The 15,475-nt window shown below is 49.1% G+C and overlaps 2 protein-coding genes across 6 annotated transcripts; both read right to left on the bottom strand.

Annotated features, from left to right (window-relative positions):
- Positions 1-111: 111 nt before the first annotated feature.
- Positions 112-7,217, bottom strand: RNF135 (ring finger protein 135). The gene is made up of 6 exons (XM_051797292.1): positions 6,798-7,217; positions 5,758-5,844; positions 5,047-5,217; positions 4,104-4,251; positions 3,595-3,696; positions 112-2,782 (listed from the first exon to the last, which is right to left on the bottom strand). Exons 1-6 carry the CDS (start codon positions 7,137-7,139, stop codon positions 2,247-2,249), a joined length of 1,386 nt encoding a protein of 461 aa, XP_051653252.1. The 5' UTR covers positions 7,140-7,217; the 3' UTR covers positions 112-2,246.
- A 1,357-nt stretch (positions 7,218-8,574) lies between these two features.
- On the bottom strand, positions 8,575-15,473 carry ADAP2 (ArfGAP with dual PH domains 2). Of its 5 annotated transcripts, none has more exons than XM_051797295.1 (10): positions 15,298-15,473; positions 14,176-14,306; positions 13,418-13,509; positions 13,201-13,286; positions 12,753-12,862; positions 11,971-12,117; positions 11,163-11,246; positions 10,692-10,754; positions 9,432-9,509; positions 8,577-8,909 (listed from the first exon to the last, which is right to left on the bottom strand). In XM_051797295.1, exons 1-10 carry the CDS (start codon positions 15,386-15,388, stop codon positions 8,700-8,702), a joined length of 1,092 nt encoding a protein of 363 aa, XP_051653255.1. In that variant the 5' UTR covers positions 15,389-15,473; the 3' UTR covers positions 8,577-8,699. The 5 variants fall into 5 exon arrangements, with proteins under 5 accessions (XP_051653254.1, XP_051653255.1, XP_051653253.1 ...); XM_051797293.1 differs by lacking the exon at positions 15,298-15,473 and adding an exon at positions 15,022-15,101; XM_051797296.1 differs by lacking the exon at positions 15,298-15,473 and adding an exon at positions 14,978-15,091.
- Positions 15,474-15,475: the final 2 nt, after the last annotated feature.

Raw genomic sequence — 15,475 nt, forward strand, 5'->3', positions numbered from 1 at the left:
CGCGGGGACCGCGGGAGGCGAGAGGCGGCTCCGGCCGGGGCTGCGCTCACCCGGCGGGGGCTGTGCGGGTTCTGTGTGCTGCTTCCTCCCGGGGCAGCGCTCCCTGGCTCGGTCTGTGGGGGCTCCGTGTGCTGGTTCCTCCCGGGGCAGCGCTGCCCCGGCTCGGTCTGTGCCCTCAGGGAGGTGCATGGTCCGTGTGCTGGTTGCCCCCGGTCTGTGCCCTCAGAGAGGGGAAGATGCCCTGTGTTGGTGCAGGAATCTGCTGTGAGGCGGAAGAAACTCCAACCACTTCTCCCTGTCACTCTGCAGTCGGATTTCCTGTTGTCTTTGTGAACTTAGAGGTTCACAAGGTGACAAGTGTCTCGTAAAATGCTCTTGGTGCAGCTGGCAGTGTTTGTTCAGTAAAACAGCCCAGCAAACAGCCGTGCTCACTTTTAATTTTCTAAAGAGATTTCCTGCAGATGACAGGTTGTTCTCTGAACTGTGACACTTCACACAGGGTAAAAACATATCCTTTAAAAAAAAAAAAACAACAACCAAACAAACCCCAGAGGCCGTGGGCCTTCATACCACAGAATACAGTGATAAAGAAGTCTGATAAAGCAGCGCTGCCCTCGCTCGGTGCCCTCAGAGAGATGAGGGTCCCGGGTGCTGTGAGGGACAGCCCAGCGCTCGGAGCACATCAGGAATCACAGAACTGTAGCACCAGTTCAGCTGGAAAAGCCCTCTGGGATCATGGGGTCCAATCCTGTCAACCAGACCTTGGCACTTGGAGTCATGTCCAGTCTCTGTCCTTGAGCACCTCCAGGGACACTGACTGCACCACCTCCCTGGGCAGCCCCTTCCAATGCCTCATCACTCTTTCGGTGAAAAAATCCTTCCTGATGTCCCGGGAGTGACACAAAGTGCTCCCATCCAAGCTGTGTGTTGTTATGTGTGTTATTACATGTGTTGTTGGGATCCAAACCGTAACAAATTGCTGCCCCTGGGCAGTGCAGTGTAACTTGTACGTGGGAAATTAGAGATGCCCAGTGAGTTCACGCTGTCACTGTTGCTTTTCCAGGTGGACCAGGAGAGGACATCTCAACCCTAATGAGGCAGTGGCATAAGCTACACTGGGAGAGCTGCCCCAGCCCTGGAAAAGCTGATACATGTGCCTTTGGGATCTTACCAATGTGCATTCTGCCCAAAGTGCTCTCAGAGTGTTCAGTGACAGCACAGAGTAACCCTCAACCCTCTGTCAATGGCTTTAAAAGCCATGGAGCTCCCCATTCCACTAAATGAGACAGTTGAATCCCACATGCTTTATTTCACAATAAACTACTCATTTTGTTCATTCTGGAATGCTCCTGTCTCCCTAAAAGAGCTTTTGCTTCTTGAGAATGCTGTTTTCAGCTTGCCTGCATGAAGCAGTGGATCTCTCAGAAATCCAGCTGTCAGTAGGTTTTCCAGGACCCCACAGGGACAACTGAGAACCTCTTGCCTTGTCTCAGGCTCCCTGGCAAGAAAAGATGGTCCTTTCCATGACACAGTCATGTTTGCTGGCCCCTTAAAAGAGCAATAAAGTGACTGTATGATTTATTAGCTGGTATAAACACACCTGAGCATCTGCTTCCACAACCATTCCTGTCATCACACCACCACCAGGACTGAAAAAAACCCTTTGGTGGGGGCAAGACTAAAATACAGTGCCAGTGAGATGATCTTCTGGGACCCAAAGTGGCAGGTCCTCAAATACAAAGCCTATTTCCTGTAGTTTAGTATCTAAAGAGAAAGATTTTCATGCCTGAGACCAGTAACATTCTTGCCCTCTGAGCATTCCTTACTCACTCAGATCTTTCCAAAGAAAGCTCACTTGACAGAAAGTAATGGCATCATCTGTTCTGTATTTTTTTAGATCAATGTAGGAAATATAAGGTCCATGAGCAAGGCTTATCCCCAGCCTTAGAGCTTCCTTGGTGCATTCCTTCCCAGGAATATCCTGGGGCTACTTAAAGATGCTTAAGAAATCCACCTGATCTCCACAGGGATGGTTCCTGCCTTCAGCAGACACTGGAATTGCTTTACTGAGGTATGGCTGGACCAGAGCCCAGCATGGAGAGAAGCAGAGCAGGCAAAAGCCAGCTGCTGATTCCCAGGAAATCCTGGGTAGCTACGCATTCCTTTGTAAATTCCTGTGCTAAACACTGAAGCTTGGATAGAAACTCTGCAGTCATTGGCAAAATGGTCCCTTTTCTGAATAGGCTTTATCTCCTGTTTGGGTGGCTTAGAGTTAAAGATCCATTTCTTTCCAGGCTGTACAGCCAGAAGGCAGGATAGAGAGGATGGGAGGTGCTGAGTTCAAAGGTGTGCAAGAGCATTTCCCTGTCAGTGATGGAGTAAAAGGACACTGTCTGCTTTTGTAGCTCCAGGAAAACCCCAACCCTCAGCGGTTTATCCTTGTGTAACAATGTTTCTTGATCCTTGTGCCAGGCTGACAGCTGCTTTTTGGAACCCAGCCATTCCACGCACCAGGAATGCTCTGTTCTTCCCAATTTGTCCCTCTTCCCAATCATTTCGTGAGCGACTCCAACAGCCCATCCATCACTGTCCCTGGTAATCACCTCCCAGTAGTGGCACCCCGTGGAGAAGCTCTGGGAACACATCACTTGGCTGATGCAGAATCTCCTGGGAGCTGGTTCATACCAGGTGGGGTGGCTGGAAACCACCACTCTGCTGTTCTGGGCTGTGAGGGCCAAGCGCTCGTTTGCTCTCCTGTGGTCAAAAGTCACGTCCTCTGCCCCTGGAAGGGAGAAAGGAAAATACTCTCAGCTGCAGGCAACAAGGTGGAACAGAAAGGAAACCCAACGAGCACACAATAAACCTGAATCAAAGCTCAGTCCTGCAGGTCAGCAAGAATTCTCAACCCAACACTCACAGCTGCATCCTGGGCTCACCGAAACATTTAACAGGCACAACTGGGGAAATATCCACAGCAGACTCAGGCACTCCAGTGGGAAGGCACCTTGCACCCTACAGGATGGGTCCTCTTCCTAAGCACAATCTTTTTAAAAAAATACCTTTTTGTCAGTAATAAGTGGGATGCTTACCTTAATAAAACTTAGAGTCATCTGTTCACTGGGACACGTTCCTGCATATTTTATCAGCAAAACATTTGTTTTCTGTTTTTAAGCTCCAGCTGTAGTACTGTGTGTTGGCTGTAAAAATATTTCTGTCAAAATGGTGCAGAATTGAGATAATAACTGGAGTCATTACAGCTTAACAGGAAGGACCAGTGAGGTGCAGGACCTGCCTGTACAAAACTCAGACTGTGCAGCCAGCACCAGCCACCACCCAGCTCACACACCTCCATCAAACAGCTCACACACCTCCAAAAAACAGCTTTCTTATCTTTTTTTTTATCTTGTATACACAGCCAGGTACAGTGTTGCTTTGTGCTCAGTAACTGATTTGTTCTGGCAACTTCACTGTTGCTGTGCTTCAGGGACACAGCCACATCTCCTGCCCATGGCTCTGAGAACAGTTTTTCTTCAGCAAATCCACAGCCTCAGAGTCACCTGAGAGTTGTCAATAAGAGTCCTGCTGGATACTTACACTGAGAAAACTGGCTTGGAATCACCAGGTCTGGAATCTCAGCTGCAGACTCTGGGGGTGATGAGCAGACACTTGTCTCCTGATATGAGTTTGGAGGTTGCACTTAATAAAAAAAAAAAAAAAAAGAGGTGTTAAGGCATTTCTTCAAAATGTGAATAGGAAGTGTTTATGCTTCTAAAGGAAAACACACCTTAAATAAACCCAGCTACTGGTTAAAGTACAAAACAAAGAGTTGATTTTTTAGGCTGTATAAATTATCAAAGGATGTCTAGGCAAACATTTTTACCCCAAATAAACAAAACACTGTACGCTGCTGCCCTGAGTGTCAGAATGGAGCAGCCAGAAGAGTGAATGGGTAAAGCAGTTGGATCTTTCTATGCAGATGCACCATTTTCTGTCACAAAAGTCTTTAAAGTGTTCTTAATTTTTTTCTGAGTATCACATGTTTCTTGTGTTACTTGCACGTGCATTTAATGAACACAAGACATTTCAAAATAAGGGAAACTCACCTGGTGGGAATTGCTGAGGGTATTTCTCCAAAAGTAACATTTCCAACTTTCTCTTAAGATCTTCTACAGCACTTTTGACAACATTAAGCTTCTCATCAAGTGTAATTTTATTCATTATTGAAAGTGAGCCTTCATAAGGTAAGTTACTCTAATAATGACAAAAGGATCGAGAGAAAGATGTAAACAACAGCAGTTATTTCATCTATCAGACCAGATTATATTCTAAAAGCAGAGTGGAAAAACAGCAGTGATCTCTCCAAAAATCTTATCCTTCGTATCAAGAGTTTCCTTTATAGGATAGTTACCTGAGAGAACTGACCTGAAATCTTACAGAAAATAGGGAAGGATAGTTTATTCTTATTAAAAAATAAGAAGACCTTGTTTTCCCTCAGAAAACTGAGAGTGAGCCCCACTCCAAATTCCTGCTGGCTGACCTGCATCACTGGCACTGTTGTTTTCAACATCAAAGCAGGCTCTGCAGAACCTCGAGTGCTTTAACTGCCTCTTTTGAGGGCCCTTGATGTGTTTTCCCCAAGAAAGTTGTTACAAAACACTTAAAACCCTGTGAGTTCTTTAACTTGCACACTTGGGTGTATAAACAAATTCTGGAAAACAAAAAAGTTGTGAAGGATCTTAACTTTAGATTTGACTGAGGACTGGATTTAAGCAATGTAGTCCCCACTTCACTCCAGCTCACCAAGGTCCTTGGAACAAATCTGGTTTGGAATTGCATCCCCAGCCTGTGCCCTTTTTTAGTACTATTCTCCCTCTGAATTCCTCACTCCAAACTCTCCCTGTAACAGCAATGTCCATGGATTGGCATCACTGTCTCCAGTGAGAACAGCACAGTGGGGACCCCAAAGTGCCCTGTTCATACTCAGCTATCCAAGATATTGAGCTTGAGAGTTTCCACTCATACCCTGCCACTCATTTCATCACTTACAGTTTGGGCTTTGCTGTCTGTGAGCTGGTGAATAGTCTCTTCAATCTTCTGTTGAGCAGCTTTTTGCTCTTGCTCAATGAACATCAATGTGTTTCTCTCTTGTCTTTCAACATATTCCTTCATGCAACAGAAATCTCGAGTAATCTGGCTTTTGATCTGAGATGTGTATTCCTGAAAGGCAGAAAACATGGAGTTCATTGTGTGGTTGGGAGAGATGTGTGGAATATGAGAATCTACTGCCCCATTTAATGTGCTCTTTGACTGACCGGCCCCTGCAGACCAGAAAACTTTATTCAAAGGAATAAAATACATTTGACACTATTCCTGCATTACCTGCAATGAGATTTTGGGCGTGTTAAGAATCTTGACTATTTTATGGCCAGTGGATTCTGTTTGACGAGTCAGAAAGATCAATATTCTCTCTTTGTGATTTGTATTTTGCATCTAAGAGTACCAGAAACACTCAGGGATAAGCAGAAAAAGGTAACAATGCACAACCCCAGAGGCCTTTGTGCCAGCCAGGACAGGAGTTAGTGCAGCTGGTGCCACAGTTCATTCTCATCCATAAAAGCAGAACTGTGACAGAAAAGAAGGAAACAAAAAGGCAGATTCCTGCTCTGGGCTGGAAAGCTGCCCTGGAGTCAGTCACATCTCCAGCCCAGAGCAGTGGAAGCAGAAGGTAACTGCAGGTGATGAATGTACAACATGTACCTTGGTTTTACTGAGATCTCTCCTCAACAGGGGGATGGTCTCTGCAGACATTTCTGGTTGCTTGGAGCTTTCCCATATCTCTTCCTCCTTTAAAGTGACACATTGGACCATTTATCCACATAACCCTCAAAGAAAGCATGACTAGGTTAAGCAGCAGGATAATAAACATTCCCAGATCACTGACATTAGTTAAGCACTGGACTGCTTGAGGAGGGGCCTGGAGGACACAATTCTGAGCAGGAATAATCACAATGAATTTAACATGCAACAGTTACCAATTGCATGTTCAAATATAATTGTGAGCTTCAGGTCTTTGCTTGACTGAAGAATGGTTTTTTTTAGATACATATGTGCTAAAATATTCTTCCCCATCGCCTCCAAGTCTGGTTGCTAAGTGGAGATCTAGATACTAAACCGGTCCTATTCTGTGCCACGAAGCTGGGTGGAGCTGTAGCACCGCGTAACAATGTTATGTGGCCTTTCAGGAGACTCCAGTGCAATGCTAATGCAGTCAGTAATGCTCAGAAACAAGAACGCTTATTACCACCGTACCTCAGCTGAATATACAGATATTGGTTCTTCTACTTCAGCTGTGCAGCCCTCAGTGTGTCAGACACACCAAAGAACCCCAAGCACTGTTTTAGTTAAACCCATCTGCTCAACGTACGGTGCTTGTTGCGTTACTGTGCCGGGGATGGAGTGGGACGGAGCCTCGGGCTGTACGGGGGCTGCAGGGGGATGGAGCCCCGGGCTATTCCGGGTTGTTGCGGGACGGAGCCCGAGGCTGTCCCGGGACGGAGCCCCGGGCTGTGGAGGGATGGAGCCCCGGGCTGTGGAGGGATGGAGCCCCGGGCTGTGGAGGGATGGAGCCCCGGACTGTGGAGGGATGGAGCCCCGGGCTGTGCAGGGATGGAGCCCCGGGCTGTGCAGGGATGGAGCCCCGGACTGTGGAGGGATGGAGCCCCGGGCGGTGCCGGGATGGAGCCCCGGGCTGTGCCGAGCTGTCCCGGGACGGAGCCCTGCGCTGCCTCGGGCCGTACCTTCTCCCCAGGTCGCCGCCCCGCCGAGCTCCGGTCGCCGAAGACAACAGCTCCAGAGGGTTCATCCTCGGTTTCCAGCTTCTCCTCGCTCAGCTCTGGCGGGATGAGGCTGAGCAGCGCGGCCAGCTCGCGGTTGGGCCGCAGGTCGCGGAGCTCGAAGCCCTCCCTGCAGAGCGGGCAGCCGGGCCCGGGCCGGCCCGCGCGGTACCGGCTGATGCAGCGCCGGCAGAAGCTGTGGCTGCAGCCCGCGATCCGCACCGGCTCCGAGAAGAACTGCAGGCACAAGGAGCACCTCAGCTCCACGGCGGCCAGGAGCCGCTCCAGCTCGATGGCAGCGGCCATGGCCCGGCCGGGGCGGAGCACAGGGGCCGCACGGTTTCGGTTTCCCCGGGAGCCTCCTCGGGGACGGGAGCGCCGGGGCGGAGCGGGCTGGGCTGGGCTGGGCTGGGCTCTGCCCTGTCTCCTCCTTTCCTCCGGTGTCAGCTCCGTCAGAGCTCCCGGGATCAGCCCAGCGCCAGTCAGCGCTTCCTCTGCTGCGACTCGTTCCCAGGATTGGGGTTGACTGTGGGAATGGGCTGTGATGCAGAGCTGTCCCGGGGCTGGCCTTGACTCATACTGACTGTCCAAAAAGTCCTTGTTATCGGCAGGGCTTCATTTTCAACGTGAATTTCCCGATTTTGTAGCAGTGAGCCGCTGACATGTGCAGTCTGCTGACCCAGCCGGGACAGCAAGGGCACAGCCCAGCCCAGCCCAGCCCGGCAGAGCCCCGCCCGTGGGAAGTTCAGGCCACTGGATGCACTGAACCCTTCTGAGGTCATCCTGGGCTGCTCAGGTCATCTCAAAATAACAATTAACACATGTCAGACCAAACGAAGACTGCCATTGTTCCTTGTACAAGTCAGAGGGTGCTTTCTATTGATTTCGGGAGCTGCAGGATTAGGCTGTTTAACAGATGTGCTGAACCAGCATGGGAACCAGACTGAATCAGGCTGCGTGGGGAGAGCAGGAGCATATCAGCAGGCAAAACTGCTGCAGATTGCTCAGAGCTGGCTGATGAGCTGGCTGAGACAGGCAGAGTGATGATCCAATTCAATTCTTTTGCACTATTAGGGGGGGGAAGAGAAGAATTAATCTCACTCAATCCTGCAAGTATTGGCACTTCCTCATTTCTGCAGAAGAGGAGAACTATTCTGAATGTCTCAGACGGGCTGGCAATAGTCAGCAAAAGGTGGAAGCCTCACCAGAAACTTGGTCTGCAAGACTTCCTCTTGATTTGCAAACTAAGGCTATCTGGAAAGAATTAAATATCTGAATGACGTGCTGCTTGGTAGAACCAGACCTCAGACTTGGTCTTGAGGAAAAAGTATCAGTCAGGGCAAGTGTCCATCAGCTCCTGCACAGAGTGGACACAAGGAGTACTCACCCCCAACACTGAGAACTGGTCCCCATTCAGCAAGTGTACTCAAGCAAGCCACTGAAGACAACTCTTTTAAAACTAGTTCCTGCCTTTCAGTGCTCAGACTAATCAAGCTCATTAAGCTTCATCTGGTTTTAGGCAAGACAGATCAGCACATGTTCATCCTGTACCCACAATGTGTTTGCTGGGGCACCGTGTGGGGTTGTGCTTTGGAAAAATTTCGTCTTCACGAGTTGGATTTGCCACTCATAAAAAAGCAAAACAGTGTAAAATGCTGAAAGCAAGAAACTGGGAGTATCTGTGTGATTCCATTAGAGTGGTTCCATTACAGCATCCTCCACAATTCAAACTTGACTTGTGTTTTTTTATTGTGCCAGGGTAAGAGACATTCAACCCACTCTGCTGAAAACAACCCTGTCCCTGCGTGGACAGGAGCTGCAGCCAGATGGGATGTAGCTGCCTGACTCTGCTCCTCCCTGTGGACATCAGTTCTGGGAGATGATTCCATCCAAGGCCTCAATCCACTCCTTCTGCTTCTCGTCGTTATCACATAAAAACACAAACTCTCTCCCTGGCGTGACCAGAATGATGCTTGGTTTCCTCTTCTTCAGACGGATTCCCTTGGGCAGCTCAGGTCGCACTTCATACCCCTCATCCCTCCTTCCAATAAAAATCTGGCCCCGTGCAAACTCATCCTGAAAAGAAGGAAGCAGAAGACAGCCATTAACCAGTGGACAGCACAGCTCCAGCAGACACTGCTCTGTCCTCTGACATGGAATGGGATCTGGGGATGCAGGAGGGGACACTGATTTGGTGACACCAGCAGGAAACACAACAGAGGTTGTTGGTAGGGCATTCAGAAGGAGCAGGGAAGGATATTCCCATGGCCAGAGCAGTGCCAGAAGGCAAGATGTTGGGCTGTTATTGGAATATTGCTCATCTTGCCTAAAGTTACAGGCACCAGGGCTGGGAGAGAGTGGGCATTAATGCTACAGGCAGTAGCAGCTACTTTTAAAAGACTTGGATCTTCCTCACAGCCACCAGATGGGCCAGAGCTCCAAACAGCTCAGAGGCATCCACTGACAAGGGAGATGGGCTCTTGAGGCCGAGCCTGCTCCAGTCTTGCACAGGCTCTGGAAGAACTGGATGAGAACAGACCCTTCCTCCCCACCCACTTCCCGAAGGGGATGTGGAACAGTGAAGAACACTCCTCTTACCAGCGGGTTTTTAAAGTACATCAGGTTCCTTTCTTGAGAATCCAGGCTGAACCAGCGTCCCTTAAAGGCCTCCTTGTGCTGCAAGGACATGGTAGAAGTTCTTTGAAGACCAAGTCCCAGAGAGGAGTTTGGTCTGTTCGGATCCCTGGACTGCTTAAATGACTTGGAGCTTGAGTTCAGTTTCCTTCACCCCCAAGACTGGTTCAGGTGAGTCACTGCTGTGCCCTCAGCCCTCTTCTCCCTGGGCTCAAACTACACATTTGCATTCAGTGACAATCCCTTGGGCAGGCAGGGAAGTTTGGTTCTACCAGTGATCAAATTAACAGGATTAACTTGCAGGAAATGCATTGAAAGCTCTGCAGAGAACAATCAACTTCAACAGTTTGGTCAGGGGGTTGCCCCTAGAATTTCAGGGTGCACAATACTGGGGTTTGTCTGTAAGTATTAATACCATTCACTACACTCATCTGACCATTCCTGAGCTATTCACTGCTCTGTGCTGAACTGAAGAGGCCTCTTCTAGGGCCCACTTCAGTTTGGGCAGAATTGAGGCCTCAGGAGAAAAACACACAACCTTTCATGCTCTGTGCAAGAACCTGCAGAAGAGGTCCTGGGGCACAGGCACGAGCTGGGCCAAACCTCAGCATATTCAGTATCAGCACTGCACCCCTGAGCTTTATAATGGGAGTTTGGCTCGTGGCTCACTCCAAGCAGAGCAAGGCAAGAAGTGGCTGTGTTCAAACAAGACCTCAGACCTTTATCTCCTCCTTCAGCAGTGCCCCAAGCCCTGCTCTCCTCTTCCAAGGAGCACTGGCCCAAATACTTTCCCACAATAAACCAAACCAAACCATTGTCTTCAGTGTGGAGAAATTTTCTCAATGGCACTTTGCTGCCCTAAGCAGATGTGACTGTAAGTGAAACAGAGAAGTAGGGGGGGGTCAGCATGTGATGTTCTGTTCTAGCAGGAGCTGCACTTGGCAGACACAGCAATCTATAGAGTGTTGTGCAACAGCACTTTGCATGTCCCACTGCCAGCTAATCCATCTTGCTTACTCTTCAAGGATTTGTCTTCCTGATCTCATTTTCCACACAAAATAAAACATGATCCCAAAGAACATGGCAGGCTTGAATATAATGTCTTCTATGGACCCAGGAAGCAGGTAGTCACTGAGCAAGCCCTGTACTAGGCAACATCATAGAATTACCAAATATTCTCTACCTAGAATGATCTTGTTTGTATACTGCCAAGTGTGCACTTACTTTTGGTCCTGTTTTCTCCATATATCCTTCTTTGACAAAATTTCTTGTGATCCTGGGTATGAGCTAGGAGAACACAAACACAAAAAAGTCTGTCTGTCCCAGCCAAAACCAGGACAGTATGTCTCATTCTAGACTGCTTTTCTGCTCTGTTTCTGCCAAACTTAATCACCATCAATTGTGGCTTTTGGGGTCTGGGTTCTTTTTGGCTGCTCAGTAAAGGGAAGTCTGAAGTAAGAAGGAACATAACACTTTTGAAAGATTGCACTTCATAAGGATCACATGGAGACTTTTAGGCCTTAAATGTTGACTAAGCTTTGGCATGTTATCCACTGTGGCCCTTCCTTCTACCTCTTCAGTCCATTCCCAAGACCCAAGTGCTGCTCTTTGAGCACCTGACTGGCAGAAGAAGTGAGAGCATGTTTTCCCATGCTGTGTTTGCCCAGCCTGCTTTGAGCCCTGCTCAGTTCTCACCTCGTGCTCGGGGGCATTTGGGAAGGCTGTTCTGAGGTAATGGTACCGCGCTGCCCGAATAGCGTTGAACCAGTCAACAATCTCCTGGGGAAAACAGCAAACACGAACAGAGGCAAGAATAACAAGGAGAGGAAGAGCAGTGCCTCTCCAGAATGCCTTTCTCCTTCCTTGTGACCTCTTTGCAAAGATGTGCTTTCTCCCCAAGGGGCAGAGAGACTCAGTGACTTGTCCCAGACACCTGAAAACCACTGACCCTTCAAAATAACTTAAAAATGCCCCTCCTGGGAGGCCCTAAACTTTCTCAGCGTGGACAGTCACCCATGCCTGTCCACACAGGCTTTTCAGTTGACTCAGTTATGGGTTGTTTAAAAACCTTTGCACCTGGAAAGACACGAGAACTCTGCCAAGGGAAGAAACAGAAATCTAACAAAACCTGTAGACACACTTCTTAAAATCATCATTGGTAGCTTAGAAATAATGCAGAACAATATTTCCTATGAGTGCCAAGAAGGCTTGCAAGAATATAACCATAGAATTGTTTAAAACCATGAGGCAGTTACCTTCAGAGATTTACATCAGTGCACCACTGAAGCCTTAAGACTATCCAGGATTTGAAGTTGAATATATGCCCCAAGAGAAGAGGAGCAAAGTTGTGCAGTTATTATTGTCAAATTCTGCCATTTTCTATCTTCTACAAATCTTAGTGACTTCAAATAAAACCAGATCCTGCAGAAACAGGGTACCTCTTCCAAAACCCAGATCCAACATCTAAGCATCTTGCTTATTCCAAAATTGCCAGGATATTCACCTTTCCACTTTCGTGATAGACAAACAGGTTCCTTGTTTGCCCATCTGTGCTGTAGGTGATCTGCAGCCCGTGGGAATGTCCTATTTTCCATTCCTGGAACATTGCATTCAGAGTCTCCACGCTGATAACAGCTTTGGGAACTGTGCTCTGCAAAATGAAAAGCATCACTGTAATAAAGTGCTTTCAGGGAAGGCAATGCAGGACAGATCAGCTGTATGAGGACCAGATCCCTGCTGAAGGGAAAGCAGACATCCTGAAATATCTGAATATTGGATATACCTGAAACAAAGCCTTAATTACATGCAACATAAAATGGCTTACAGAGTGATTCCCTTTCCTTGACAAGAGCTGGGTCACTATTCAAGGGGTGTGTCTGCATTGCAAGGGGTGGGTCTGTCTCCAGCCTTGTACTGGAGAACAGTTTGCTACTGTCTCCTGCAGAAGGGACACATGTGGAGGATGATGCTGCAGGAGTTGGTGAGAGAATATTTTGGTACTGTGAGAGGTAACAGCTGCTAACAGACCACGTCTTTGTCTTGCTATTCAACTGCCAGTATCCATTTCCTTTGTTCCCCAAGCAAAAGGAGGCTGTGGGGTTGAGATAAGGGATGAGGAAAGGGGCTGAATCCAAAAGATACCACATATGGTAATGGGGAAACATTTGGACTCCTACAAGCACAGCTGTCCTGGCTGCAAAACCAAGTTATTTGTGCTGGTTTTTTGCCTGCAAAGAGCAGGGTCTGAGGATGGATGTTGACCTGCTACTCTGGCTGAGAACTCACTTCTTTGCCGTAGTACTTCATCACCCCTTCCCTTGCTGACAGGAGAAATTTCCTCTTGTGGAATTGTCTGCGTCCCTGCCCAAGCTTCCAGAGGAATCCCTCACGGTTCCCTGCAGAGCAGACCAAGAGAAGTGTCAGAGAGCACAAGAGCACAAGAGCAGGACTGTTTAGCTAAAGGTGATGTGGACCAGTTTCAAGTCTCTTCTCCACCTGAGAATTTTGACCTCATATGAAAAAATCAGTGGAGAACTAGAGAACTGTAAGATCTGAATACACCTTGCACTTGTCTAAGTGCCTTTTCTTAGGAGCCTCTTCTCAAAGTTAGACCTAGAGAAATGACTGCACATCCAGCAGTTCAAATGTGACAAGCCAGCCTTGGAGATACTCAAAAGTTGTGAGAGAACACTGTGCTGTAGGGCTGACACCTTCTCCCTGACAATCCTTTTACCTGCAGAACAAGGATCTTGGCAGACTCGGGTGGCAACAAATTCCTCACGCTCATATTTAGCTCTAATCCATTGCTCTCTTAAAACCCTGAAAGAGGAAAACATGGATAAAGCTGATCTGCCTCTACCCTATTTTCACCAGCCAGCCAGAGAGACCTGCAGAGGGAAGAGTAGTTCAGCAGCTGTGAAAGTCTGAGCAGTGAATAACCATCAACTTACACACAGTCATCAGAGTGGGGGATGTAATAGTAGGGAGGGACTTTGGCCTCGTATTTAGCTTTGGCACAGAGGTTCCCATGACTCTTCATAAACTGAAATACAAAAGAAGTTACAGTCAGGTGTGCAGCTACAAATCAATACCATGTCAAGAACTTGTATCAGAGAGAGCACTGTGCTTTTTGCTGAGTAACTCTCAGTGTGTCCCTACATACATTTATAAATTCCCTTTAGCACTGGAGTTTGCAAATTTTAGGTGGCTGAGCTTCTTTCAGTATTTACAGTTCTGGACCAAATGGGAAGGAACACAAGACTGTGGTTGTTGATTAAAAGAACAAAAGAAAATTAGGAGAAAATTTATTTCTGATCTCCCTGTTCCTTCACCTTGTCCCAGACACTAATTGTGATTATATTATTAACACAATTCAACTGAACAATGAGAGACTGAACCAATATTTAAGAAGGGTATGTTGCTTTCTGAATAGAAAACACTACTTGGAAATATCTGTGGGCTTCTGAACCACAGTGAGAAGTAACTGTGCATATAAAAATACACACCAGACTGTTAGAAACACAGTCACCTATCAGTGCAATTGATTGAGCAGGTCATAAAAACACCCCTAAAGTTACCCATGGAGTTAACTTGGTTCTGTGTGGCTTTGTTCCTTTGTCCATGGTGTATGGCACAGGCATTAGGAGGTAGAGGAGGTTATGATGAAATGTGGAGAAAAGTAAGTGAATTACTGCTTTTTCCTCTGTACCTCTATCAGATCGTTCTCCCAGAAGTCCAGCACAAGGGATTTGACTCTGGTGATGCCAGGAAGATTGCGATGGATTCCAGAGCAATTCACACAAACGAGTATTCCAAGTTTGTAAGAAGCCCACTCTGGACCTAGATGCAAACACAAAGAATGAATTAATATGTAGGAAAAGGCACAGCCACTGGCAAGGGTGAAAAAGCACATCTGATGCACAGCCCAGGCTTCACATGTAATAAATACATCAAACCCCACCCCACTGTTTATGGCTGTCACTTCACTGTGTTCAGGGGAACAGCACCTGCTTTCCACAGTGAACAATGTGCATTTGTAGGTTCTTTTACTGACTGTTTGCTTTAAAAATTAATGTGACTCTGCAGGTGGGTGAGTGGTGATGGAAAAGCTCAGTGAATTGTCAGTCCTGCACAAAAAGCTGCTGTTGCTGAAGTAACAATGGAAGGATGTTGTGGGCAGTCAGTACTACTGAGAGTACAACCCAGCACAACCACCCACAGTGAGGGCTCATGTCCAGTGCCCACGAGGGCTCCTGCCCTTGCCTGCTGCTGCATCCCCGGAGTGGCCTCGACAGGTGCAGCCCAACAGGCATCGATGCTCCGGCAAGACCATTTCCTCGGTCTGCACCGCCCTCCACTTCTCCCTTATCACACCCGACAGAAGCTACTTGTCGCCTTCTTCCAGCTACAGTTGGCTCCCAGTGACCCGCCCGCCCGGGCTCTCCGAGGCTCCTCGGTGCCTTTCTCTGCCCCAGTCCCCGAGCAGTGACACCCCCGGGCTGGAAACCCACCCCGCGCACCCTCCTCCTCCTCCCGTGCCCCGTCCCCGAGTGACCCGGGGAGGCGGCGGGTGCCGAGGCCATTTCCTGACCCCGCTGCCCTGCCCTCGCTCCGCGTCCCCGGGCAGTGTCCCCGCGAACACCCCGTGCGGCCCCCCCGCTCCCTCCCCGCGGGACGCGGAGCGCGGGCGGAGCGGACGGAGCCGCGGGCCGGGCCGGGCAGCGCTGAGGGGCGGCGGGACCCTCCCGAGCGCCGCCCTGCCCTCAGCGCCGGGCGCGGCCCCGTACCTGACCGCCCGCGGCCCCGTACCTGACCGCCCGCGGCCCCGTACCTGGCCGCCCGCAGTCGGCGCAGCGGTCGTTGCCGGTGCCGCTCGCCCTCTGCAGCTCCCGCAGCAGCGCCTTGCTGCGCTCGTGGTCCATCGCCGCCCGGGGCCGGCGCGGAGCGCTGAGGGAAATGAGGAACCGGCGCGGCCCCGGCCCGTCCTGCCCCACAGCCCCGGCCCGGCG

This window comes from Manacus candei, unplaced genomic scaffold (assembly GCF_025592945.1).
Source record: "Manacus candei isolate 608988 ecotype Guabito, Panama unplaced genomic scaffold, ASM2559294v1 h1tg000047l, whole genome shotgun sequence".
Taxonomy (NCBI): domain Eukaryota; kingdom Metazoa; phylum Chordata; class Aves; order Passeriformes; family Pipridae; genus Manacus; species Manacus candei.

What these genes read in the sequence shown, in the direction of transcription:
- ADAP2 (XM_051797295.1), bottom strand. Translation starts at nt 15,388, where the DNA reads ATGGACCACGAGCGCAGCAAGGCGCTGCTGCGGGAGCTGCAGAGGGCG. An exon ending in CCCCACTCTGATGACTGTGT is followed by an intron (nt 13,287 to 13,417) that starts GTAAGTTGATGG and finishes TTCCTCTTTCAG; the next exon opens with GGTTTTAAGAGAGCAATGGA. An exon ending in CCAAGATCCTTGTTCTGCAG is followed by an intron (nt 12,863 to 13,200) that starts GTAAAAGGATTG and finishes TCTGCTCTGCAG; the next exon opens with GGAACCGTGAGGGATTCCTC.
- RNF135 (XM_051797292.1), bottom strand. Translation starts at nt 7,139, where the DNA reads ATGGCCGCTGCCATCGAGCTGGAGCGGCTCCTGGCCGCCGTGGAGCTG. An exon ending in CAGACAGCAAAGCCCAAACT is followed by an intron (nt 4,252 to 5,046) that starts GTAAGTGATGAA and finishes TGTCATTATTAG; the next exon opens with AGTAACTTACCTTATGAAGG. An exon ending in TCCAAGCCAGTTTTCTCAGT is followed by an intron (nt 2,783 to 3,594) that starts GTAAGTATCCAG and finishes TCTCCCTTCCAG; the next exon opens with GGGCAGAGGACGTGACTTTT.